The 26,782-nt window shown below is 57.7% G+C and overlaps 2 protein-coding genes across 2 annotated transcripts; one reads left to right on the top strand and one right to left on the bottom strand.

Moving 5' to 3' along the window:
* Positions 1–766: 766 nt before the first annotated feature.
* MTCH1 (mitochondrial carrier 1) lies at positions 767–13,494 on the bottom strand (the record flags this gene model as incomplete). The annotated part of the gene is made up of 12 exons (XM_082329911.1): positions 767–3,332; positions 3,769–3,844; positions 4,562–4,629; positions 4,823–4,870; positions 5,237–5,330; positions 8,623–8,682; positions 9,503–9,554; positions 10,000–10,057; positions 10,379–10,456; positions 10,882–10,988; positions 12,362–12,446; positions 13,303–13,494. The coding sequence occupies 12 exons, from the start codon at positions 13,492–13,494 to the stop codon at positions 3,258–3,260; spliced, it is 993 nt and encodes a 330-aa protein (XP_082186037.1). The 3' UTR covers positions 767–3,257.
* Positions 13,495–14,330: 836 nt separating this feature from the next.
* FGD2 (FYVE, RhoGEF and PH domain containing 2) lies at positions 14,331–23,448 on the top strand (the record flags this gene model as incomplete). Its single annotated transcript, XM_082329930.1, is given in 19 exon segments — positions 14,331–14,546; positions 14,548–14,575; positions 14,578–14,680; positions 14,682–14,897; positions 17,010–17,277; positions 17,959–18,039; positions 18,531–18,679; positions 19,092–19,248; positions 19,365–19,503; positions 20,054–20,112; positions 20,512–20,658; positions 21,070–21,162; positions 21,484–21,563; positions 21,642–21,672; positions 21,780–21,872; positions 22,101–22,226; positions 22,428–22,574; positions 22,991–23,134; positions 23,218–23,448. Coding segments are annotated over 19 exon segments (2,508 nt in total).
* Positions 23,449–26,782: the final 3,334 nt, after the last annotated feature.

Below are 26,782 nucleotides of genomic sequence, written 5' to 3'. Positions count from 1 at the left end.
GGCCGGGTGGGGGTTTGGTTTTAACTGAAGGGTCTTTAGCAGGACGGCTCCGCAGGGGGAAAGGGGAGGGCGATGCGATGGGTCTGAGCTCAGCTGCACTCTCCCCGGGCACGAGGGCTTCACCAGCACCTCGCTGCTCCCCAAATCCTGCCCGACCCAAGTGTCCAGGCCCCACTGAGAGTCAGGGCAGCCTTGACCTGAGTTTCCCTCTCCCGGCTGCCGTCACTGCCTCCCTTCTCCCCCCAGCAGCTGGGAGCAGATGAGGCCAAAGTCCTGGCAATCGCTGTTTTCCACTGAGGGCTGATAAACCGCGTGGGCAGAGAGCGGCAGCGCTCTCCACCCATCCCCGTTTTGCGCCGGAGAGAGTCAATATTTAAACCTGAGTTTGTTTCCTGGGCAGACAGGGGAACGCCAGGGCTGTAGGTGGGAGAAATCCCCGGCTCCATCCCAGGCGCCGGACCCAAACCTCCTCCTACACCCCTTCATTTCTTCTCCCGACCCCAGGTTTCACCCCGGATCCCCTCTCCCGCGGGAGCAGGGCCCCGTCCCCATCAGCTGTGCTACACGAGCACCAGCTGCGGGGCCAAGCACCCGCTAACGGGGCAGCGATTTAAGGGCGAGGGGTGCCCAGCCAAAGTTCGGGTTCTCTCCTTGTCTGCTTCTGCTACAGCTGCTGTCCCCATGGTGGGACACTGCAAATGAAGCATGGGACAAGAAGAACCAGGGTTAGAAACAGGGAGGAGGTAAGGAAATATTTAATCATCCTATGAATGGCAGCCCCTGCTTCAAGGTAAGGCAGTGCACTGCAATCTTTGAAACCTGGTTTTCATTTAAATTGACCAAAAAACTGTATTCAAGTGTTGTGTTTCCAGCAAACCTCATGGGTCCCAGTGAACTGGGCAGAAATTGCTGGCAGGATGCTTGCTCTGGTGCAGATTTAGGTAAATTCCTTAGGTAAATTCCTTAAATGAAAGGAAATAGCACTTTTCATTGCGGTGGCTGCCGCCAGGCTGCGCGCAGGGTGTAGGAGGCTTTACAGGCATGTGACCAGCAGAAGGTGGCCTTAATTTTGAGGGTAAAGGCGTATGTTCCTGAGCAGGCGTTGTGTGAGCTGGGAGATGCAATGCCCGGTGTTGGGGTGGGCGAGAAACCAGCTAACGCACTAAAAGGCAGGCGGGTAAGGACCCTGGGAGCCGCGCAGGGGAGGACGGGGCGGCTGAGCCCACCCGATGGCCTCAGCGGGTCTGACAGCAGCAAAAGGTCTCCCCCAGCCCTTCCAGAATTGCTCAGGGTCGCTTTTAACTCCAAACACCTACTTTTATGTATGCTGTTCCAAGCAGCCAAGCCCGTTGCTGCCTCCACCCTCGCTCCAGGTGCTCCCAGTTTGCTCAGCCTAAACCTGCTGATCTTTCATGGAGGTGAGGAAGATCAGAGGGAATCTGAGTTTGCAACTGCTGGTTTAGCCCTGGCTTTGGGGAAGAAACCAAGGGAAATGCCCGTGTTAAACTGAAACCTTCCCTGAGTGAGGGAGTCTGTTACGCAGAAAAAAATTAACACTTTTTAAAAGAAGAAACACCCGAGAGTTGTTGTTTTATAGCTGTATTTTGGAGCACGATTAAATCCTCTTTAAAGTAACCTCTGGTGTTAGGGAACAGGGCCATGCATTATTTAACTTTTGTTACTGTAACATAAACTGTATGGGAGGAAGGGAGGACAGACAGGACTGACTTCACGACACCGAAGGGAGCTGGGTGGGAACCACCGGCCCCAGCGTGTACCAGTGCTGTCCCGCAGGCCCTGGCTGGGAGGTGTGGATCAAACCCATCCGACGGAGGAAAACCCCTGTGCGATGGCAGGCTGGGGTCCCCAGAGGACCAGGATGGGATGTGACCCCAGCTGCTGCTGCAGCAACACGTGGGAACCTGCTCAAGGACCCCAAAACCCCTTCCCAGGGAGCGCAGCAACACCTCTGTGCAAAAGACTGCTTCGTGGAGGAACCACAACGGGGGAAATCTGCCTGGCTGCTCTGACAGCACAGACTGGTGCAAAAAAATCTCTTGTCTGGGGAGCTGAGGAGAAATCCTGCTCTGCTACACAAGGGCTCCCATGTGCATGAGGAGCCCCGACCCTGATGCCTCGCAAGCCTTTGGCCGGCTCAAGGTTTATTCCCGTATTCCAGCCAGCAACGGACCGAGTGCCCCTCCTGCGAGGTGAAGCCTTCAGCACGTAGCTGTTAGCAGGACACTGCCACGCAGCAGCCCAGCACCGCAACACATGGCTCCGTGTTCATCGGTGAAGCAGCGATGCTCCGGTTTGGCAGGAGCCCGGCGGGGCTCGTGGCCCTGCCGGCTGGGAGACACCCATGCGACGCAGTCGTGCCGCTACAGAGACACGCTGCACCCAAGCGTGGGCCGGTCCAACCCAGGACCCATCTCCGCTGAGAAATGCGTACAGGCTGCCTGCCCAGGTTATGCCCAGCAGCTCTGCCGGGTGTATTCTAAATACAGCCCATCCCGCTGCAAAAACCCTTCCCAAAGCCGTTACCACCGCAGCGCACGTCCCTCCCCAAGCGCCCTCTCCGTGTCCAAGTCCCAACGCTGCCCTGGAGCCGAGCTCTTTGGGACTGCGCTGCTCTTTGGTAGTGGGACTCTGTTTCCCTTGTCTGTTTTGATGCTGTAATTTCCCTTTCACGCCCATGGGAGGTGGTGTGCTCCCTAGTGTTCGGGTACCCTCAAAACCTTAAATATGGGTCGTGGGGTTGATCTCGCCCAGGATGAGCTACCTGCTGCACAATCGTTTGCCCTCTCCAGAAGAGATGAGACGGGAGGCCGGTCAGCTGGCGTAGCCTTCCCAGCCAGGCGACCTTGGATCTCCTGCTGCTTCTCAGCTCAGGCAGAACGAAGCAGTCTTTTGTCCCTGCATCTTGGGGCTGGCTCATTTAGTACCTGGGCGTCTTCTGGTTTCCCAGACTTCCTCAGTGACTCCAGAGCTACAGCCTGGACCAAAGAGACAAGACAACTCCCTTCTGCTCTCTCTGCTTCACATCTCAGTCGAGACAGCCACGAGGATGGGGCTTTGGTCCAGCTGGAGCCTGAAGCCAGATCTCCAGAAGCCAACTTGTTGCTGGCCTTGCTGGAGAGGAGGTGTCTTGTTCTGGCACCACAGACTTTGGATCGAAAAGAAAAAATATACATATATCGAAACAAGCTTAGGGTTTCTTGAGGAGTCCAAGTTCATCACCTCTCCCTGCCAAGGAGTCAGTCGCTGGGGAAGCAGGCGGCTGGCATGGGCGCCCTGCGGAAGAGCAGGCTGGAGCCGCGGAACAGCTGCCCCTGAGGAGGAGAGAGAGCACAGGGTCAGGGCAGCCGTGCTGAGACCCGGCCGGGGAATTGCAGCTGGTTTAGCAGGGACGGATCGTGCCCGCTGCAAGGCCTGAGCACCCCAGGTTGCTACGGAGGAGAAAGTGGGGTTTCAGCCCTGTGGGTGCTGGAGTCAGGCCTTTCCCCCAGGGGTGACTGAGGGAGAGGGGCAGAGCCGCCTTGCTTTGCTGTGTGCGATGCATCGGCTAGAAGTTTGCAGGCTGCAAGCTCAGGGCGTGTAACAGGCAGACCAGTACTGCCATGCCTGGTACCAGTACCAGAACTGGAGGGATGGAAACGGCTTACAGAGCACATCAAGGATGCGGCACAGCCACTTTTTGGGCAGCGCTGGAGACCTCGGGAAGGAGCAGAGGGAGCCCGAAGCCCCGCGTGTGCCCCGCTCCCTCACCTGAGCACTGAGATACCTCCAGCAATGGATCCAGGATGTAAACGCGGGAGCGTAGGGAGGGAGGCCGGCGCGCAACCTGCATGGCAACAAGAAATAGCTGAGACGGTCTGTACAGATGTCACGTTATCCAGACAGGTAACACAAGAGCAGCAATAAGTGTAAGTGAGGACACAGAAACAGTGTCTGCACCGGGCTGAAGGCCAAATGACCAGCTCATTATTTACAATGCAACAGATCACGTAATTTAATTACCCTTGGAGTGTACAAACAAGGAGCGTTACCTGGATACGTTAAGAGCCCAGGACTATACGCTGTATCTACACCTTCAAGAGCCAGCAGATATCGAGAAAACGCTACACCAGCGGCTTGGATCCAGTCCCCTTCCCATAAGCACGAATGCAGAAGACTTCTTGCAGCAGTGGGATTGGGAAAGCAAGCTTGGTCCTGCTCCTGTCTGCGCCCATCCCTGCATTAAGAGCTGTGCTTCCCCTCGTGCCGCTCCCCAGAGCCAGCAGAGTCCCTTTGATCCCTTCTCCCTCCGGTCTAGTTCCAACCGGACCACACCACCATGACTCTCCCTATTTCTCTCCACTTGAGCTTTTATGCTGCTCTTGTCTGTGCCCTCTGATCTAAAATTATAAGCAACCTGGGACAGGAAACGAGCCAGCTCCGTGAGGTGCCATTCAGTTTACGGTTCTGTATGAAAGCTTTATGATCGTTAGCAGAGGATTCGGACAACAAGGGGCTGGAAGAAAGGAAGGGAAAGCCTCAGATCTCAGTGTGACAGACATACCCACAGTTGTTCACCGCCATGAGATCTCCCACGAGAAGAAATGGGTACGTCAGCATGCTCACGGCGATCTGAAAGCATAGAAAACCGGTAGCCTCTCTAATGTTCATCATGTCAAAAAAGCTAGTTCCAGCTTTTGCGTGTTAGCAAAGTTATTCTCATCTTTGGATATAAAGTACAGACCAGCCTTTTCCCCCCAGGCCATGAGCTCTCACCCCGCGGATGTCGGGAAAAGGAGGAATGACGTGGCAGTTGCCTACGTACCCCCATCACAAATTTTGTGTAGCTCCGGATCACCGATGCCTGGCTGAACTGGAAGGAGAAACCAAAGGGATTATGGAGGAGGTGGGTGGCACCAGGCTGTCACTGTCACTACATGACATCCCTCTGAGCCCGAGATGATGGGTGTGGGGCAGGGGAAGGAGGCAGAAAGCAATGGTAACCACACCGCATCCCAGCTGAGAATGAGGGAAAACATTTGCTACCAACCCTGATCCCCCAAACTGCAGCTGAAACGCAGCCCTGAGCAGACACGGCATCTTTAGCACTTTTACAGTGTTTTATCCAAAGCCCAGTGCCTGTCTGTATTAAATTAGCTGTTAACCTCCCATTAAGTCCTCCCAGCTGCGGGTGGTTGGTACGGGCCCCCCAAACCCTCCATCGGGCGCTTCCACTCACGTTATCGTCCACCGCGTAGGTGTTGATGAAGTGAGCCAAGAGGTTGCAGCACCAGAGGAAGATGACGTCCCCCAGGATGTGAGGGACTAAACCGCTGCAACAGCAAAGAGGGGCGTGAGGTGCAGGAGGGTCCCAGTGCCACCTTCCAGGGTGCCCAGCCCTCCCTCGCTCCCTCCACCAGCACAGAGGAACCCCATTCCCCCAAAATGCATCTTCACTTCGCAAGGAACTGAAGGGAAAAGGGCAGATTTCAGGGAAGAGCTCTCTTGGCCTTCAAACGTGGTCCTACGTGTGCTGCCAGCTGCTCCGGACAGGGGATGCTCTGGAGTAGGAAGTTTGGGATCTGTTGTTTGGGCAGGACTCAGCCAAGTCCCCTTTTTCTACCCCAAATCCCTTCTTGGCCCAACTCCTGCTCTGAAACCCAGGCAAGACAGAGATGAAGCGGGTTTCTGTTAAGCTCATTTTGCAGATGCTCTTCCGGATGCAGAATGAGAAGTTCATCTCTTTGTGGAATCTCCCTCCTTTTAGAAATTAAAATGAGGGGGGTTGCTCCTGCAAAACCTGCTCTACTGCAAAGTGGGATTAACTGGGGGCAGCACTCCAGTCCTTGATTTTTCCCATCCCTGCTGCCACCTGGGAGCACGGGAACACGGGGTGATGTGCTGCTTTGGCTTACAGCTCTCATCGACATGCGGGCCGGAGCTCCCAGCAGCACGAGCACCCCCAGCTTCTGCAGCTAATGGTGCTCAAGCATTAACAAAGCGTCTCGGAAGGTTTCTCCAGTTTGTCAGAGCTCCTGCAGCATCTGTTGCACCAGCGCAGGCATCGAGCACAGGGCCTCCTGCTTTGGCTGTGCAGTTGTTCCACTGCAAAAGGATCCAGGTGTGTTTTACACCTGCCTGTTTCACCAGCAGATGTGTTCAGACAGTTCTGAAAATGAGCCTGCTGAGAGCCACACGAGCGTTTGCTGGGCTGGAAAGAGCCCCCTCCAAGCACAGCAGTCCGAGCCATTGATTTCTTCCCAAACACCACGCTGCCCTTCGGAGAAGGGGACCAGTTTTGTTTCCTGCTGTGGTTGCTGCAGCAGCAGAACGGCAATGAGGAGTGCATGCTCTGATCCAGCCTGCTTCGCTTGCTTGGTGTTAGGGTTTATGCTTTTTGGGGACAACCTGTGTATTGTCACAGCCCTGGCAGCTCTGGAGATGCAGCCGAGGTCTCAGGGGCTAGGCACAGCAGTCGTCTTCAATAGAAGATCTGCTGGCTTAAAAGATGTGATACATGAGAGCAACGGACAGGACAAAGAAATCAAAGCTCTGTGGTCCCAAAGAGATGGTCTGCTTTCCATTTAGCATTCAGCCTTTGTAAAAAAAAATCCTTTCTCTAACTCAAAGTGAAGTCTGAAGCAGACTCCTGAGCTGCTACAGATACAACAGGAGCTTAATAAAGTCCAGAAACAGAGGGCTGGTCCAGGACTGGGCCACGGCAGCCATGTAAGTAAAACCTCACCCATCTGTTGATAGGAGAATGTGATCGTTTGTTCCATTTGCGATAAGGATCCCATCCTTCCCTCTCCTCCATCATCAAAGTAATGACGGATGCTGGGCCTGAGTCTATGGGATGACTGGAGACCAGGGGTCTGAGCGAGCTGCAGAAAGGGACTATAAAAACCTAATTGATTTGTGCTACAACTCTCACGCCTGGTGAGATGTCCAAGGAGATCTGGACTGGGAATATTTTTAGAAGATGACGAGTCATTAAAAGCTGAAACAGCAGCAGGCAGATGAGGAAGCCTGCATGATGTACGGTGACTGGTGAGAAACCCCAGTGCTGGGGAGCTGGGACAAGCCATCTTCGAGCTGACCATGCGCAGCAGTTTCGGAGCCCCCGGAGCATCTTTCTGGCCTGCTGGCAGGGAGGGGACTGCTGCAGATACGAGGGGTAGTGAGATAAGTCCATCCCCTGAAAAGTCTTTATCTCTAGCCAGGCATCCAGAGTGAGCGTGTGCCGCTGTTACGGCTCCGCAGAGGTTGTAAGGCCATGAGAAACAAGTGCACCGCGATGATTTTAAGGGAGTGGATGTGTTTGGATTGCGTTAGGAGGGCTGAGAGCAGAAAAGCAGCCGTTTGGCCCTACAGATGCAGTTTGTGTTCCCCTCACAGCAGTGTGATTTCCTAGCGGGGCTGTAGAGCACGTATAACTTCAGAGCCCTCCTGAGACATTTTGGGTTGTGTTAAAGCCTTTCCTGTGAACTATTAAGTTTAATTAGGCTACCAACAGTGTTTATTTTATGTGGAGGAAGGGAACGCGGCGGCTCCTTTCACGTTATTTCCTCGGGAGGTGGAGGAGAGGGAGGGCTGCCGGGCAGCATGCTCCGGCCGTGCCCCAGGCACAGGGAACATCCCAGAGGAACCTGTATTTAATGGAGGTGATTTGGGGCTGCACAGCTCAGAAGAGCAGCTGTGAGCTGCAAAAGGAAGATACAGTGACACTCAGTTGATGGGGTCTCTGCAGACCCCTGGCCCTTTCCCCCTCGGGAAGGACAGGGTGAGACCCCCTGCGACTGCTTGCCTCTTCCTGCCGCATTCATGTTTCATCTGGAGGCCCAAATTTAGTGACTGCAGAGCCAAAGGCATCAGGCCTGAAAATCCCTCCTGAAATTTTGGAGTTGCCTTTACTATTATTGACATAATAAAGTGAGTTATCTCCCCACCGGGAGCAGAGGCAGCAGGTGGTTCTGCTTTTATATAGATGTGGAGAAAAAAAAAAAAAAGCAAGAAGCATTAATTAAGGGTTCAAGCAAAAAGGTGTCCAGTAGACTTCGATTTCAGCAACGCCATCAATTTGCTATGCTTCATAAGCGGCTGGAGGCACCTTTCAGCTCCTTCTGGTCCGGGCAGCATCACGCTCCTGTCATACAGGCAGACCTGCTGCCAGCACAAGCCACCTGCTCATTACAAGCACCCCTGGTGCTCTTCAGAGGAATGTGCTTCTTATCCAGGCCCTGGCTTTTATTTCAACAAGGAGTCTTATTGTTGCACTTGATCTTGGTGCCTGTTGTACAAACAAATGCTTTAAATGCCCCTTCTCTGAAACACAAAGAAGCACCAAGGGACAAAGGTAAGAAAAAATACAAGGTTTTCCCTGGGCTCTGAAGGTTTGATTGAAGATAAAGATCTGGGGCAAACTTAATGGTCAAACTGGAGCGCTGTCAAAGGTACGGATTTCATCTGCAGTCACGGGAGTGATGTGAGAGTCCCTCAGTCAGACAAGGTTTCAGCTGGGGGGAGCTCAGCACGACTCCTTTAACCGAGGTTAGCAGAGCAGCCAGAAGAGCCACCGGTGCCACCAGACTATGGGAGAAAGTATTTAAACAACAACTCACGTACACAAAGAATCCCAGGATCCCTTCTTCCTTAAATATCCTGCCGATGGCGCTGAACACACCGCTGCCAAGAAAGGAAAAGAGCTGTAACCGTGCAGGGGTTGCTCTGTCCTGCGCAGCTTCCCGTGCGCTCTGCAGCCACCAGCCATCGTGTCAGCAATGCCGCAGGCAGCTCTGTTCTGCTGCTTCTCCTCAACCCGTGAAGGAGGGTTGTGTCTGCACTCTACCAGTCTGCAATAACGCCTGGGACAATGCTCCACTCGCTGACAACTGTTTAAGTGCTGAAGCTAGAAGAGCTCTGCTTGGCTTTGTGTGAGCAGATACGCAGACCGCAACCACAGCACATAATATGCTTTGATTAGGCTGATTCTCAACCCAAGAACCCTGTCCTGCCTCTGGGAGCTCGTGCTGGCAGTCGTGGGTTAGCTGCAATCCTGTCTAACACACCTTCAGATGGCTGCAAGTGCAGTTTTGCTGCGCAGAGAGGCAGATACTACTGATAAAGGCTTGGAAAAACCTTGCAGGCTAGCAGGGTTGCAGCAATGCTTTGTATTACCTACTCCGCCTCCCTGCTGACTTCCCTTTCTATTAACACCTAAAGCAAAAAGGCAGGAGACTCCCTGTGTGATCAGCAAGGTGCGTTACAGCCACCAAAACCCCCGTGGGCACAAGGCAGAACAGAGGCACGCCAGGGATGGAGCCCAGCCTTCCCCTGTCCCTTCACCCCACGGTCACCCACCCTCTAACCAGGGCTCAGATTCACTTTTTGGTCTCCCAGACCTCCTGGGTTGCCATATCCCCCACTGCACGGGAGCATCTGGCACGGCTGACTCCAGGACTCGTGCTTCTGTGTGCCCAAATCCTTCCAACCTGCAGCCACTCACCTGTATTTGACTTCCCGGCCTACAAACTGGACCATGCAGCGCATAGAGATCACTACGAGGAAAGAAACACAGGGCTGACAAAGAAACAAATCCAGTTTGGGTTGCAATGGATGCGAAGGAAAATGCAACCTGACCTTCTGCCCTCCCTTCCCTCAACTCACATCACCTCCAGCGCCTCTCGGTGGTCCTCATCGCCACAAGACTCACGAGAAACCGGTGCCCTCCCCTAGTCTGTAAGTGATGGGAAGGATTGCTGGCCCTAAGCCCAACGGGATCTCTGGGACAAGCTCTTGGATGAAGAGAGCACCTCGCCACTCAGCTGGGTTAGTCCCTGAAGGCCAACCCAAGCGTCAGCCTCCCTAAGCAACCACTCAGACCTGCATCTGTTCTGCGGTTTCATACAAAGCCATCTCTGATAGAGAAGCGCATCGAATACACGGGGTTTTGGGGCGATCCTCAGTCCGGAGAGGGCTGCCAGGCAGAGGGACAGGACTCACCGTGCAGCGGATGTGAGACAACCCGGGACACGCACTGCATCATCATCTCGTGAGATGTCTGGGAAGGGGAGGAAAAAAACCACACCTGTATGAAAAGCTGTGCTGCTCCACCTGCGCAGATCAGGCCCTTTCCCTTAGCGTACAGAAACCCATTTCGGATCCCTCTTTTAAAATCTGTTGTTCATGGTAAACCTCTATTCCTACAAAATATTTCATAGTGGGACACGGAGTGGCTACTAAATACCACGGCCTTTTAACCCAGAGTTTCCCTCCCAGTAATTTCACCCACAGCCCACAGTTCAAGCTTCCTTTGCTCTCCAGGCGCATCCCCAATGCGATCTCCCCGATCGCTCATTAATGTGCAATATCCGTTTCTCACCTCTTTCACCACTTTCCTAAGGGAGGTCTTCACATCATCCTTGTTAGAAACGTGCTCCATGTCTTCCAGTGGAAAGGCCTGAGCAGAGAGAGAAGAAACATATGGTCAAAACTGATGGAGATGCTGACCCACAAACCCTCAATGTCTGAGGACAGGAGCAAACCATGAGCAGTTGTGCTTTAGATGGGAGGAGAAGAAAACGAGGCACGAATGAACACAGGAGAAGGAAGGATGGAAGGTAAAACAGGGAAAGACAGGGGTCACGGAACTGCTTACAAAAGATAAAAGGCAACTGGCTGTTCAAATTAAATTAAAATTGTTTAAAAAATAAATTCTAGGGATATGGGCGCTGTTCCGTCCTGAAGGACTATTCAAAGCCCTTAGGAGATGGAGAGGGATGGGCGCTTTATTCCTCCACATGCAGGCATGGCTGGGTGCAGGCACGTGCAGTAGCACCAGCTGCCCCAGCAAGCTGATTTATGGAGAGAGAAGCCGACCTTTACCTTCTTCACGCTCCCCCTGGTGATGGTTGATAAAGTGCTTGAGATGAGGCGAGGAGTGAGACCACGGAAGAGGCCTCTTTTCCCATCCACTTCCACAATGTGTCTGGCTGGGTAAGAAAACACCGGGCTGCTGTCAGTCAGGAACCGGCTGACCCGCGGAGAGCATCCCAAACACCTCGGTGTTCAGCCAAAACCGCGCCGGAGCTCGGCACGGCACGGCAGCCACTCTGCAGTCCCACCGTGAGTGATTTATTGTAACAGTCTTAAATAAATTTCATATAGGATGCAAGAATCCTTATGTATTCCCTGTCATATCTATCTAATCTGGAAGGATAGCTCCAGTATCTTGGGCTACTTCTCATCTTTTGATTGTTTTGCTCACCTGACAGGGCTACAAGGCAGTTTGGACTGAACCAGGGCAGGGAGGGATCATCTCATGTGTTGTGTGGTGTCACCTCCTCCCTCCGCCCCGGCGGGTCAGACTCGGGGTTAATATGGATCTCACAAACCCAGGTTCAGTTCCTGTCCCACCACCTTCTCCCCTACAAACTTCCTCGGGTCTCCAGCCAAAAAACAAAAGCCGACGGATCCAATTTCCCCCGATACAACAAAGTGGACTACAACCCGCTACGTGCTTGTGGGTACCGACTGCTCCTGCCCCCCATCTCTGCTGTCCCAAGGGAAGCCAGGAAGGCTCTGTACCCCTCCATCACCCAGTGCTGTAAATCTATTTGGAAAATGCATCTTCCAAAGGGCAGCACCAGAGCATTTCCAGCCCCGGGTGTTCCAGGACGGGTCTGCAGTGCTTTCGTACTGCTCCCGTGCTGGGTCCCCCCGCCCCACAGGCACTGCTGTCCAGTTTTGGGAGCAGCCCAGCTTGACTTTCAGGACCATGAGCTCTCCTTCCTCGCTGCAAACCTGCCGTGAAAGCAACCCCCGAGGTCACAGAGTATTCACCCGCCTCTCCTATGCCGCTCCACCCGCAAAAAGAAAAGAATAGTTCTTTTTTTTCCTTCTAAACATATTACCTTCCCTTTTCTTGGTATTTCGGTCCCTTTAGGGCCCCATCTACAACACAAAGGAGCAGAGCAGGGGGCCAAGTTATTGCAGGGCTGTTTTGTAGCAAAGAAAGGTGCTTTGCTATCTTTAACACATGCAAAACCCTCCACCAACAAACCTGCGCCACCTAAACCCCCGCCGCCCCCTCCGCTACGGTGCAAACCCAGAGCAACGTGCCACGGGAAGGGGACGCAGCACCAGCGGCGGGGCCACCACCTCCTTGTCACCACCAACAGGTAGGTAAATCTGACGGCTTTGCAACTAGTTGTAGTGTTTTACGTCTCATTGCAGCCTCGGGATGATCCCAAGGATGCTGCCAGGGATGTGGGAGTGCTGCTGGAGGTCAGCTCAGTCTACCTGGCAGCTCCCAGCCCCGTTTTTGGGCAGGACATCGCGCTGGCAGGGAGGGACGCTCGCTCACCGTAGGTGAAGAAGCCGGGCAGGTACAGGACTTTCCTTCCCAGCACGTTTCTTCCAATGGTTGGAGGTAGTGGCTCGTGTCCGACCTGCAAGACAAACCCGTGAGCAGGTCCCTGCCCCTGTCCCGGCGTTCCGAAAGTCCCCGGGCCACACGGCCTCAATCCCGGCATCCGTGAGCTGCCAGAAGGCCATGTCCCCCCCATCACCCCCAGATACACGGGGGTGCCATGACATGGGCAGTCCCTTTCCCATTATAGGGGTCCCTAGGGTACAGGGGGTCCTCATCCTTCCCATTTTATGGGGGTCCCTGTCACGGAGGGGTTCTCAGGACACTGCAGGTCCTCATCCCCCCGTTATATAGGGGCTTCCCACCCCTCATTATACAGGAGTCCCCATTGCAGAGGGTATCCCCATCCCTCCCATTTTATAGGGGTCCCTGCTCTACAGGGTGTCCCCATCCCCTGTCATATGAGGGGGTCCCGATGCCCCTGCCATACAGGAGTCCCCACTCTATAGGGGTCCTCATCCCTCCATTACATAGGGTCTCCTATTCCCTGTTATATGGGGGGGTCCCTGTTGTAGAAGCTATCCTCATCCTCCTGTCCTACAGACTTCCCCATTTTATAGCTGCCCTCATCCTCCCGGTTCTATAGGGACCCCCATGATACCGGCTGACCTCATCCCCTGTTATATACGGGGGCTCCCGTTGCACGGGGGCCCTCATTGCCTCCTTATATAGGGGTGCCCCCCCACTGTACAGGTGCCCCCCTTGTGTCCCCTGTTATAAAGCGGGGGGGCTGTATATATAGTGGTCCTCAGCGCACAGAGGTCTCCATAGGGGCGCTCTATAGGGGTCTCCCTCCCTTCACTATACCCCGATCCCCCGTTATACGTGGGCTCCCCTTCTCCGCCCCCCCCCCCCCCCTCCCGGCGGCCCCGGACCTGGACGAGCAGCTTGACGTAGAGCAGCGGGTGGCTGGCGGCGGCGAGCCCCGCTCCCAGCACCACGAACAGCCCCTCCGCGCCCTCCGCCCGGGCTCCCCCCGGGGCCGAGGCCGCTGCCGCCGCCTCCCGCCCCGCGGCACCGCCAGGGGGCGCCCTCGCCGCCGGGGGCAGCGGCGCCGCCGCCGCCATCGCCCCCCGCCGCCGCCACTGCGCCTGCGCCGCCCCGCAAGGCGTCCTGCGTCACCGCGCCGGGCGGGGTGGGCGGAACCATTGAGCGACGAGAGGCGGGGGGGGGAAGGCGGGGAGGGCGGAACCATTGCGGGAGGGGGGCACGGTGTGAGGGAGGGGACGGGGCGGCCATGGCGGGGCCGGGCAGCGGCGGGCGGCCGCGGGCTGTGACGGGGAAAGCGGCGAGGCCGTGGGGCGCAGGGGGAGATGTGGCGTGGTGGGAACGTGCCCTGCGCTCCGCTTTCCCCAGGGCTCTCCTCAGGGGGGACTCTGACGCTAGCGAGCCCCTCGGCCGCTCCCTCCCTCTTGGCAGCAGGTCCCTTCCAGCCCGGTGGCCGCCCCTGCCAGCAGCGGGACCGCTCCTGCCCCCGAAATCGGGAATAAACCTCAACACCAATGTCGCATTAAGCATCAGGCGTTCTCTTTATTGCAGCGCTGGAGGCGCGGGGGATAGTTCCACCTCACGTGCGTGCCGTATGTTTCATCAGTCAAAGCTTATATCCCCCCGTTGCATACGTACGCGATGGATTTCCCAGAATTACTATCCACATTCATTGCTTCCTGGGACAAATTATCCTATTTGTATAGTCTTTACACACGCGGCCCGAGTCTCCGAGGGCTTCCCTGGGGGGTCTTCGCTGGTCCCTGGTGGTTCCTGGTGGTTGAATGGAAGACACCCTTACGGAAGCGGTGTCTCGTAGCGTTCTTTTCGTGAAGTCTTTTCTTCCAGATGTGGTCTTTGTCTTCCCAGGTTCCTTGTCTTGGTGTCAATGGGTCTATCCGCTCTCCCCCAGGAGATGCCGGTCACAGCTGGGAAGCCGCGTCCTCGGGTGGGTTCTTGTCTGAGGCCCCCGGTAACGCCCGGACCCAGGCGCAGCCACGAGGGCGCCCGGGCCCCGGCGCGCGGTGGGACCCCAGGGGCTCCCCCAGACGGGCGCCTGCAGCCGCCCGGGACCCGGCCCCGCCGCTGCCGGCTGGGCTGTGCCGCCACTTTGAGGCACACAGCAGGGTCCCCCCCGAGCTGAACATATTCCCAGTGTTTTCTCAGCGTTTCTCCCACTTGCAACCTGCCGCGCTTCCTCTTTCCTTTTGAGGCCAACCCAGAGACGAGCTCTCCTACCGCAGTAAGGACAGCAGATGGTCTTCGCCTTGCAAATCCTCCTCCCCAAACAGCATCGTGGGTCCCCGAAACACCTCAAAGCAGAGAGGGGGAGACAAGGAGAGAATCGCAGCCATCAACACCCGCCCCTGCAGCTCCTTTACGCCTGGGACCCGCTCCCAGCCGGTGCAGCCAGTGCCATGGAGGGAGAGGCCGATAATCAGCGGAGCGTGTTGAGCCTGATGGCTGTGTTCGAAGAGCACTGGTAAGGAGGGAGCGTCCCAGGCGCTGTGAGTGCGTTAGGGCTCCATGGGGCATGGGTTTGGATGGAAGAAACACGCTGTGGAGGTGGTTTGGAGGCTGTGGAGAAGCTGACTAGGCAATTTGCTATTCTTTAGCACTCGGATCTGCCCCGGTGTCTTCCTCCTGCTGCAGGGTCATGGACAGAAGTCTGAAAACCTCAGTGGGATGTGACCGAGTTTGCTGGAGGTTTCTGTGCCTGGCTCAGGGTTAGGTTGTGGCATGCTTGTTCCCTCCGCGCTCAGCACCTTTGCAATCAGCCTGGCTGGTGAATGCGTCTTCCCCTGCTGCTGGGGACAAGGAGTGGGGTTTGCAAATATGTAGGCAGGGATCTTCACTGGGAATTAACTGCTTGCGCATCTGGGATGATCTGAGCCTCAGGCACCAGCCTCAGACTATCCAGTTTGCAGCAATGTGGCTCCAAGGAAAGGGAAGAGAAAGAATCGTGTTCAGGGGGAGAGCAAGTTCCTTTAGGGCTGCATGGCAGCCCCATTAAACAGCACCTTCGCTTGGAGCGTGAGCTGGGACCCGCAGACAGCGTGTGCCAGGGTCGGAGCGAGGGGATCTGCCTTGCCCCTGGTATAGAAGTTATTCTGAGGTTTGGGGTGAGTCAGCGTTGTGATCTGTGCCTCAGTTTCCCCATCTGTTGAACTGGGATACCCACTCTTGCCTTTCCTTGTATCAGTGAGGTGCTCTCAGCGAGCCTTAATGAGGCTGGGTGGTTGGGCAGGTGAGTTTTGCAGCACTTCCTAAAGATGGTCAGGCACAAGATTTCCTTCTGCTCCAGGAGCTTCGCCTGCATCTCCGCTGCGTGCTTTGCTCTGGGCTTTGGGCTCTGGATGGCTCCAGAGCAGCGTGGTTGTCCCCGTGGTCCCACAGTTGAAATTTGGCCTGTGATGTTGTGTTGGAACCGTTTGCGGCGTTTGATCTGCCTCCATTTCGCTGCTGCAGTGTGTTTGTTGTTTATCGTGAAGCGTGACTTTGATTTAGAGGAAATAAAAGTAACTTAACGACTTTCGGAGGAAGCTGGGGGACCTGGAAACAAGTTTTCTGGAACAGAAAACAGTTTAGCCCAAGTCAGCACAAATAGAAAGAGAGAAGTTCCCTCTTGGATCTCGGCAGTGGGTTTAGGCTGGCACAGGTCTGGGAGGCACCGGGAGGGACAGACAAAGCCTCTCTGTCACGTGAAGGGTTGCGCCAGCCCCCACGGGCAGGAGGGGATGTTTGCATGGCTGTGGATGCACTCCTGAGCTCACAGACGTGCTTATCAGTGTGGGGATGGACCCGTCATCCTCTTCAGATGAGTGTCTGCCACTCAAGTCATCTCCTGTCCTCAACTTCACCGTTTTATGTCCAGTTCCATCCCAGTTTTCCCCTCCTCCTCATCCCACTCCTGTCTACAGGCCACCAGTATATGTCTTTCCAGTTTCTGCCCAGCACAGTTTACCACAGGGACCGGCTCTTGGGTGACAGACAACTTGCTGTCATCTTCACGGCCTGTGCCCTGTGTGGCTTCTCCCCGATGCATGCTCTGGACCTGTTTCCCTTGTCTTTGCCAGAAAAGGGAAGAGAGAAAACCACAAAAAAACTATGCCTCTGCAAAACCACCTACACAAGCCCTCCTCTTGGCTGACACCTCTTGGCTATTTGGCTTCTAAAGCCTCATTGCCCAAGGCCGCTGGCTCCCTGCTTTGGCTCCGCGGTGGCAGCAGGCAGAAAGCCAAAGCCGTACCAACGTCGCAAAGGGCAGGGCTATGATTTGCGAAATAAACGGCTGTGGGTGGGATAAACGGCAGGGTTGTGCTTTTCTAGAGCAGGATGGGGACTGACTGCATCAGCAGGAGGCACTGGGAGAAGAAGGGCTGGATCCTGGCCCCCTTGAGGCATGTATGGGCTTTCAGACCCTGGTTTGTATCAGCAGGGTTGTAGCAGAGCAAAGCAGCATCAGCACTGGGGGGCTGCTGTGTCCTATCGCCTTCGCTCCAGGATGGTGGCTTTAAGCTGAGCCTGGGAGCTGGGTGGCCCGCGCTGTGCTGGGGGAACGGGTGAGCTGATCACGCTGATTCCTCCGTGGCAGGGCCAGCAAACTTGCCTGGAGGGACAAGCAGGCTCCGCACGGCCAGACTGCTGCAACCAGCCAGCCCCAGCAGCTTCCAGCATCCCCTGCCAGCCAGAGCCTCTCCCAGATGGCTGCCAGGCACCAAGCAAAGCAAGAAAATGAGGAGGAGGAGGAGCAGCAGGGTCAGCGGGGGCTCAGCTTCAAATGCCTCCGTTCTTTCCGACACAAGATCAAAGAGGACAACTGGAGGAGGCAGCAGGACCCAGGCCTCGAGCCTGGCAGCAAGGTAAGCTCTGGAGGCGGCTCAGGCGAGGCTGGCAAGTGCCCACGCTCAGGCAGGGAGTCGCGTGGGCTGGATCTGAGCTGAGGTCTTTGCTGGACCTGAGCAAGTCCCGGCCCTGCAAGGGCCAGTGCGTGGGGTGACAGAGAAGTGGCACCTTCCCTGATGCTTCAGGCACAAATTTCCCATAGTCAGATAGATCCAAGCAGACCTTGTCTCTTCCAGCTCTGATATAACTATGCTGTGGGGGTCAGATGCGCAGGTGGGCCCAGCCAGGTCCATCCCAGGGCATCCCCAGGGCTGTGCTGCCCTTTGCCGACTGCAGGCACATTTCCGCAGGACTGCGTTCAATTCCAAGGTGCAATTGTGGACCATGGGTTAACCCACCCCACCCTGCCCCGCTCCTCGGGGTCGCTAGCCCTGTATTGCTCCAGGAGAAACAGGCACAGAGAAAGGGGTGACCCAGGAGGACGTGAGCCAGGCTTCCCGACAGCCCCAAAACAGCTTTGTTTTCACCCTTGTTTTCACGGCATGCTTTGTAGAGGTCCTTCCCTTGCCCTCACACAGAGCGAGGTCCAGTTTGATGCTGGGCTGTGGTCTGTGAACACTGGGGAACAGAGCTGAATCCCCTCCGGCTGGTGGGGGTCGTGTCTCTGCCCATGAGATTGAGCCCTTCTCCCCATACAGGAACCGGAGGAAAAGAAAATCGCTCTGGAGCTGCTGGAGACGGAGCAGGCTTACGTCAACCGCCTCCACCTTCTCGACCAGGTGAGCTGGGGAGCAGAGAGGCCCACATAGCCCTGCTGCTGTCTGCCCCCACCAGCACAGCTTGGCCACCCCATGCTGACAAACCAGGCAGGACCACGACGCAGCTCCACGCTCACCAATTTTCATGTGCTCCTCAGCAGGGCTTGGACCCTGTGGCAGTGCCTGGGCTCAGTTCAGGGCATGCACAGGCCAGGGACTTTTTACTGGAGATTTTGGAGAGAATGAAGCTGTACAGATGAGAGCCACGCTGGGCTGCTGGTCTTCAAGGCCGGAGAATGGGTCTGGCCTTTGCCTTTCCTACACCCCACACCTCCAGGGAGCGCCTTTGTCCCAGCAAAGCCTTCCGTCCCCCCTGCTTCTCTCCTGGGGCCTGGGATTTCCCTCCTGCACAGAGTCAGGCCTTTTCACTGGTTGATGTGCCAGTCTCAGAGAGGGAATGGGATCCCCAAGCCTCTTCCTGACCCTTTTTATTCACCCCTTCTTTCTTCCAGATATTCTATACAGAGCTGATGAAAGAAGCCAAATATGGGAAGACAGTCCCAGAGGAGGTGGTGAAAATGATCTTCTCCAACATCTCCTCCATCTACCAGTTCCACGCCAAGTTCTTCCTGCCAGAGCTGCAGAAGCGCATGGAGGACTGGTGAGCTGCAGGAGGGGAAGGCAGGGCGCCTGGGTTGCTTTGCCAGAATGGGGGAGCAGTGGTGGATTTGGTCTCCCAACAGGACCAGGGAGCTCAGTCTGTTTTGCTCCGAATGTCTTTGTGCTGGAAAGCACTTCCTTAAAACACTCCAGCCCGCATCAGGGTATTTCTGAAAAAGGGGGTGACATCTCGGGTGGTGTAGGGGTGTGCCCAGGCATGAATGGCCCAGGCTGGCTGCAAGCTGGGCACCTTCCCGTTCTGGAGAGCAGGAAGCTGTATGGGGATGTAGCAGGTCGCAGCAGTAAAAACCTCTGTCCCCCACCATGCACAAGCCACCCCTTCGCTTTATCCCTCGCTGTCTGTCTGCCTCACTGGACTGAGGAAGCTGCCGGCCTGCGGTTCCCTCCCACAGGAGCTGCAACCCACGGATCGGGGATGTGATCCAGAAGCTTGCACCATTCCTGAAGATGTATGGTGAATACGTAAAAAACTTCGACAAGGCCGTGGAGCTCATCACCGTCTGGTCGGAGAAATCCCCGCCCTTCCAGGAGCTCATTGCTGACATCCAGGTAATTGGGCCACAGCAGGGTGGGGGACCGCAGCAATGCTCCCCAAAATCTCCCTGCAAGGGAGAAGCAGCGGAGGGTGGGAGCTGCCTTGATCACTGGTTCTCTCTCCTCCCCAGAAGAGGAAGGTCTGCGCTAACCTAACGCTGCAGCACCACATGCTGGAACCTGTGCAGAGGATCCCGCGCTACGAACTCCTCCTGAAAGATTATGTCCGAAAACTACCGCCGGAGTCCCCAGACCGGGACGATGCAGAGAGTAAGGGCTCTGTCTGGCTCTCCCCGCTGTGGAGAGCAGCAGGGTGGGTTTGTAGGGGAAATAACAACCCCTGATGTTGTACAAGGACATCAGGATACCTGGATTCTCTCACCAGCTGCACTGTACCCTTGGATAAACCTCTCAGTCCAACCCTTTTCTAGCAGGGAGAGGGATTAATCTGCCCTTTCAGGGTCTATGGAGACCAGCGGGGAAGGTAGGTGGTGTTTCAGGATAAGGATGATCCCACCAGAGCATCCCCCAGGGAGACCTGCACTGACCGGGGGAGCTATCAGACCCCTACGGATCACAGCAGCTCCCAGTCCTGCTGGGACGGAGTGACAAACGAGCGGCTGGCTGTCCCCGCAGGACGCGACCGCGCCACGCCGCGCAGTCCAGCCGGACCCCGGCGCTTGCACAGCGTTCAGGGCCGTTCAGGCTGTGTCCAGGGGAGGGCAGCAGCCACCACACGCGTGTCCCCGGTGAGGGAAGGGACCCAGGGGTTTTCTCCCTAGCAAGTGTTTAACCTCCACCCTTTCTCTTCTCGTTGCAGAGGCCCTGGAGATGATTTTCATGGTGGCCAAGCACTCAAATGCAGCTATCGCCGAGATGGTGAGTGCCTGTCCCAGCTGGCAGTGCTTTGCGCCTCACGGCACAGTGATTTGCCAGATTTCCTCATGGCCTCGCTGCTGTGTGACTGAGTGGAGCCCAGCCCTGCCCGGAACGGGACAGGAGCACTGTGGGTTCAGCAGAGGAGGTTAGACCCTGCTCTTGATGCCTGACCCCATCACCCCAAGCCTGGGGAAGTCACGTCTGCAACATCAGCCGTGATGTGACCGGCTGTTTCCAGGCTGGGAGCTGCTCTCAAAGATCAGTCTGGGGTGAGAGAGCTGTGCCACCTCCCCTGGTACTCAGCAGCTGGCGTGGGAGGTGGGGATGGAGGGGACCCGGGGGTGACAAGGTTGTGGCTGCTGAGCTCCCCACAGAAACAGATCCTTCTGCCTCCCCCAGGAACGGCTGCAGAACCTCTGGGCGGTCTATCAGCGGCTGGGCCTCGAGGACGACATTGTGGATCCCTCCAACGAGCTGATCAAGGAGGGGCCAGTCCAAAAAATCTCCGCCCGCAACAACAGCACATCGGAGAAGTACCTGTTCCTGGTGGGAGCTGGGATGTCCAGGGGAAGGGGCAGGGAGCAGACAGGATAGGAATGGGGAGAGGGGCAGCACGCCCTGGCCGGGGTGTTGCTGGCTCATCTCCACACAGAGGGGACGAATGCAGAGCTGGGGGGTTTGAGCCACCCAGTGCAGGGCACCCTGTACAGGACGTGGCTGGGAACCTGCTCGTCCCCTGGGCACGGCAGCCCTTGGCGGATGCCACACTCCCAGAGCACTTCACCTTTGCAGGGTGGGAGAGGGCTGGGGCAGAAGCAGTTGCTTTTTAGGCTGGATTCTTCCCAAGGAGCAGCTCAGCCCAGGGGGGTGAAGGACCCTAGATCCCAGGGAAGCCCCCAGCTCTGAACAGACAGGCGCTGGGCTCCAACCAACCCTCTCCTCCTCCCCCCTGCCCAGTTCAACAACATGCTGCTGTACTGCGTGCCCAGGGTCATCCAGGTGGGCGCCGAGTTCCAGGTCCACCTCCGCATCGACGTGGATGGCATGAAGGTCAGGCAGGCACCTTGTCTTTGTGATTCCCCCAAACCCTGGCTCCCCAAAAATGCACCCCGCTCTGGGGTGTGTTGTGGCTGCTGGCCCGCACCTCCTCGGAAAGGAGGGAGGAGCTGGAGCCAGGGGTGGCTTTGTGGGTGAGGAGGACTGGTTGATATGCTCCGATCCTGTGAGATTGCAGTGCAGCCTCGTGCACGTAGGATTTGAGGGACTGAAGGGCTTGTGCCCAAGGGAAATCCCTGTCCCCCACATCATGGAGGAAGGTCCCTGTGTGCTGGACGTGGGTTCAGCTGCTCCACATCCTTTCTTTGGTCTCAGGTGCGGGAGCTGAACGACACGCAATTCCCTCACACCTTCCTGGTCTCGGGAAAGCAGCGGACGCTGGAGCTGCAAGCCAGGTAAGGGGAAGGGTGACGGTCCCGCAGACCCTCGGGGAGGAGGGACAATGGCTTATCCATCTCCCTTTTTGTACCCAGGTCTGGGGAGGAGATGAACGCCTGGATCAAGGTACCACTGAGTGCTGGGAGAGGCGGCACGTCTCACTCACCTCAGCTGGATGCCCTGTGTCAGGGGCAGCCCCTCGGCTGCCCCTCCAGCCCTGCCTTCCCCTCTAGGCCTTCCAAGATGCCATTGACAGGAAGGAGAAGAGGAGTGAGACCTTTAAGACAGCAGTGCACGGGCTGGAGCTGGGCACCCCTGCGTTGAAGGTAACCCTCCTGCCCTCCCTCTGTCTTGCCTGTCTCCAGCACTCCCCTGTACGGAAGCTCAGGGAGAGCCCACCTTGCTGTGCCTCAGTTTTCCTAGCTAAAGAGAGCTGGGGGGGAGGCTGCAGACAGGGAGAAGGGCTGAGGAGAAGAAGGGATGAGAGCAGAGGGGCTGGGACAACCTGGACCACAGCTAGCCAGCTAGACAGCCATGCCGTCTCCCCCCCCCAGACAGAGGAGCTGGGCCGCCGAGCCCCACAGTGGGTGCGGGACAACCTGGTGACCATGTGCATGCGCTGCAAGGAGCCCTTCAACGCCATCATACGCCGGAGACACCACTGTCGGGCTTGTGGATACGTGAGTCGCCCCTTCCGCCCTCTCTTCCCTCCCTCCTGGCCTGCTTGGGTGGCCGCTGGGCCAGGAGCGCACCTCTCCTACACCTTGTACCCCTTTCCCTGGGCTCAGGGCTGCTCCCGCCCCTCAGCTCCTCATGGAGTTGTCCCTGGGATCCCCCAGCCCTGCCCCAGTCTCACCGGTGTCCCTGGCTGGTGGCTGTAGGTGGTGTGCGCTCGCTGTTCTGACTACAAGGCTGAGCTGCAGTATGATGGGAACCGCCTGAACCGCGTGTGCCAGGAGTGTTACGTCTTCCTGACGGGCCACGTGGTGCTCGAGGACCGGGAGGGGAAGCACAAAGGCATCCTGGAGGTGAGCTCTGCCCCTCTCTGCCCGTCCTCCCCGTGCCCTGCTCCTCTGTCCCTCTTGCTCTGAGCTCTGCCACCCACCGTGGTCCCCACCCTCGCTGTCACAGCCCGGCCGTGCGCCTGCAGCAGCGGGGTGGGAGTCACTCCCGCAGCGGTCAGAGGCTGCCTGCTAATTGGGAGGCTGGTGGATGTGCTAAGCCCTCTCCCTCCTGCTCTGAGCCTTGGGACCAGGCATCCAGGGTGCTCTCCGCCACGGGATCTCAGCAGGACCCTTACAGCCAGGACTGCCCCTCGCCTGCCCCTGGTTTGGGGGAGTTTTGTGGAGCAGGCAGGGAATTCCCCAGGAAATTACCTTTGCTCAGTGCCCTTTCTGCCTTCCGCACAGGGCATTTAGGGAGTTGTTTGCTGTTTTTTTGGCAGAAAGGAGCCGCAGAGGTATCAGGCAGGAGTTTGCTGTGCAGTTCCCTGCAGCTGCTGGACAAGAACGGCAAGGGGGGCACGCGGGGCTGGTTCGTGATCCCGCAGGATGATCCCCTCGTGCTGTACATCTACGCGGCCCCCCAGGTAAGGCCGGGCTCGGCTCCATCTGCAAGGGACAGCCCAGCGTGCCGTCCCCTGCCTCCCACCGCTGTCTCCGCTCTTGGCAGGACGTCCGAGCGCACACCTCCATCCCGCTGCTGGGCTACCAGGTGAGGGACCTGCCCCAGGGCGACTCCCGCCACCTCTTCCAGCTGGTGCAGTCCCGGCAGGTCTACACCTTCGTGGCCGACACCGAGGAGCTGAAGCGGCGCTGGATGAGGGCCATGGCGCGCTCCGCCGCGGGGATCACGCACCCGGAGGAGGGCGAGGATGCGGACTCTTGCGACGAAGCAGAATGAGGCCGTGCCCACCTCCTGGGCCGCCTGGCAGGTCAAACCTCCCCCTGCCCGTCCTGCTCGCAGCCAGCCTCAGGCAGCTCCTCCACCTCTCTGCGCTTTGGTTTTTCATCCCGAAAAGGGCAAACACGTTCGCCACCGCACGGATAAGCCAGTTCTTCCTCTCCCTCCTTGCTCTCCGCACTGGACAGAGACGATGGAGGTACCCAAGCCTTGAAGTGGAGGGAGAGCCAGGGGTTTTTGGAGAGCCAGGGGGATTTGGAGAGCCAGGGGGTTTTGGGGAGCCTGCGCCCCTGCAGCCAGCCCGGCCCCGGCCCGCTGTGCCCTGCCGCCGGCTGCCGCCCGAGGGCAGCAGTGCCTCAGCCTTCCCCGAGCCTGGCCCGGCGCTGGATGGTGCAGGGGGGATGCCCAATTTTGTGAAAGCATCTGTGGAATTGGGACTGCTGTGATAAATCCTACCTGCAACCCGCCTCTGCGGTCTAAGGCGCCTTTTTGGGGGGGTGTATTTTCCAGAGCGCCCCGTGGGGTTGCCACCGGGGCCCTACATCTGTAACCAGCCCCGGTCCGACACCCTGCAGAGACCCAGCTCGTAGCTCACCCTCACCCGGCTCCGGGACCCTCGTGCTGGGTTTAGGATGTCCCTCTCCCAGCCTGTCACCGCTCCTGGCCTCCCACTGCTGCAGTCCCACGGTGTGGGGGTACCCCTTAACCACAGGCACCCCCAGCCTGCGTCGCCGAGCCAGCCTGTGCTCCTGCCCATCCCAGACTTTCCCTGCACCCCATCCTGCCCACAAGCACCTTCCACCCGTGTACCTCTCTCGGTCACCCGTTTCCTGGAGGGGAAACGCTCTGGGACAAATCCGAGTTCACACAGCTGGTGCTGCCGCGCTGGGGCAAGGCAGTGATGCTGAGAAGATGGGGAATTCCCCTCTTCATCGTCAGCGTAACGAGCACCCCTGGTCGCTTCACCCAGCGCTGCAGGCTGCAGCCCCACGTTTCTCTCTCTTCATCCTCTTTAGCTCCCCAAAAATGTTGCCCAGGCAGAAGTTGCACCTTCTGAGCCATGGGATGCGGGAGCCCACTGTCCCCAGCAGGCAGGGAAGGCCGTCCCTAGCAGGCAGGGATTTCTGCCTGCACCTGGATCGCACAGCAGCTCCAGCCCAGCAGGCAGACGCACGGCAGCCTCGGGCAGGGCCCAGGGGTGTTACGGGCTAAACGGATCCATGGAGAGCGGGAAGGGAAGCGAGCTGGAGCCAGATGCTGCAAATGGGGACAACGCTCGGGGAGAGGATGGGGAGCAAAGATGAACCACAGCCGTCGCCACTCGGGGGGCTTTGGGGAGCCAGGAAAAAGCTGTAAGCGTCGTCCTCCTTCCTCAGTCTGCCCAGCTCAGCTCATCCCAGGAAAGGGCAAACTGCAGTGGCTTTATCTCCTCCAACTTATGAGATACCATCAAGGAAGGGGGAGAGGAGCTGGATGTCGGAGGGAGAGCTCTGCCAAAGCAATTGCCCGTCAGGGTCCCACCCCGCACGGGGCTGAGCCCAGAAGCAAACACTACAGGGGTTTCCAGAGACACCCCAAAACCGTCCTCACCTCCCACCATCGCCTCATGTGAAGGGGAAACCCCAGCACCCCTGGAAAAGCCGGGGAGCGCAGGGTGCCGCTGGGGGGAAAGAGCGAGTAAGGGGAAGCCCGCGGGGCTGGAAGGTTCTGCGTGGTGGCCTTCCGCCTCGGCGTCACCCCGGTGTCAGCGAGGAACAAAACAAGCCTGGAGCGGGGAGCTGCCATCAGCCCGCGGCTCATGAATGGGCCTAAGAATAGATTTCCTGTTTACCGACCGAGAAATCACTTCTGGGGCAGAGGGCACCTGGGTGCTATTTTTACCAGCCCCTGCCCACCCCTCTCCCGGCTCCCCGCCGCCCTCGGGGACCGCTGCCCCGCGGCGGCATCCACCTGTGCCGGGGAAAGGGGCTGCCGAGGGATGGAGGGGTGATGGGGCGCCGGGGCGGGTTATTGCCGCGGCCTCGGCGTCACGCCGGCTCCGAAGGACGCTGCTGGGAGACGGCATCGCTCGGCTGCCCTGAGCATCCCCAAAACCGGCTGGTGGGAGACCTAACTCATGGGATTTCGTGATTGCCCCACTCTGCTCACCCAGACAAAAAAAAGGAGATTTTTTTTTTTTGCACCCAAGACGTGCAGCGAACGCACTGATCAATTTTTCTCTTCCCGTGCTTTTTCGGTCCCCTGGCTGCGTCACAGCGATGGTCAAGCGGAGCAGTTTGGCCTCTCGCCTCCCTGCACAGAAAGCGAAACCCTGTGGAGAAGTCGCGCGGTTTCCTATTCTTGAGAATGAGGAAGGCTCGGAGGCCATTTACTGGAATCCCCCCCCGCCTCAGCCCTCACCGCGGCCTCTTCTTGTAAGCACTGACCAAAATACATTGTGAAACCCTCGCGCCGCGGCTACGCTGGGGGCCGGGCCACCCCTCATTGAGAAAACCCAGCCCGCAGCAAAGGGGAACAGGCACCGACGCAGCCGCCGCTTTGCAGAGGCTTCGTCGTCCCGTGCTCACCCCAAACCCCGGGTACCGCACCCCGATCTATCCCGTGCTGCGGGAAAGGGGACGCAGAGAGGTTCAAGGGCACGGAGCGAGCAGAGAGGTGGCCGGTGGGGACGTGGAGAAGCGTGGGGGGGTTGCAGTCGTCCCTGCGCCCCGCTGCGGGGCTGTGTGCGGTGCAAACCCCCCCTGCTCCCCGGGAAGGGGCTCAGCAGGACGCGGGGCTGGTTCCCCCACGTGCTCCCCAGGTGTGGGGTGGGATCGGGACCATATGGGCCCTATAAAACCCCACACCCCCAGCCTGCTGCTTGCCCTGGCAGCTGCTCTGCGTGCTGGGGGCTCTTGGTATATAGGGACAGGCTCTATAGGGGGGTTCTCTACAGGGTAGGCATTCCCCCTCTGCAGGGACTGCTCTATAGGGCACATTCTCTTGCTTGCTAATTGCAGATCCCTATAGGGGCTGCACTCTTCTATGTGAGATATTTTCCTGCTCTATAGGCGCTGGTCTGCAGGGAGCTGCATCACTGGGGCAATACCTCTTGCTCTACAATGCTTGGGGTTGGGTTGTATAGGAGCTGGGCTCCATAGGGGCCAGCCCTCTGCAGCAGGGGCCCTTGCTCTATAGGCGCTGGGCTCTATAGGTGTCAAGCTCCACAGGTGCATTCCCCTGCGCCATCCCCTATAGGGCCTGTGACCCACAGGGGCTCCGCTCGGTGATGCGGAGCGTGCAGCCCCGGGGGGCCGTTCCGGCGGCATCGCCCTCGCTGCAGCGCCGCGGCGCT

Source organism: Platalea leucorodia, assembly GCF_965183815.1.
Source record: "Platalea leucorodia genome assembly, chromosome: 19".
NCBI lineage: Eukaryota > Metazoa > Chordata > Aves > Pelecaniformes > Threskiornithidae > Platalea > Platalea leucorodia.
This window is presented reverse-complemented; position numbering and strand designations above follow the sequence as displayed.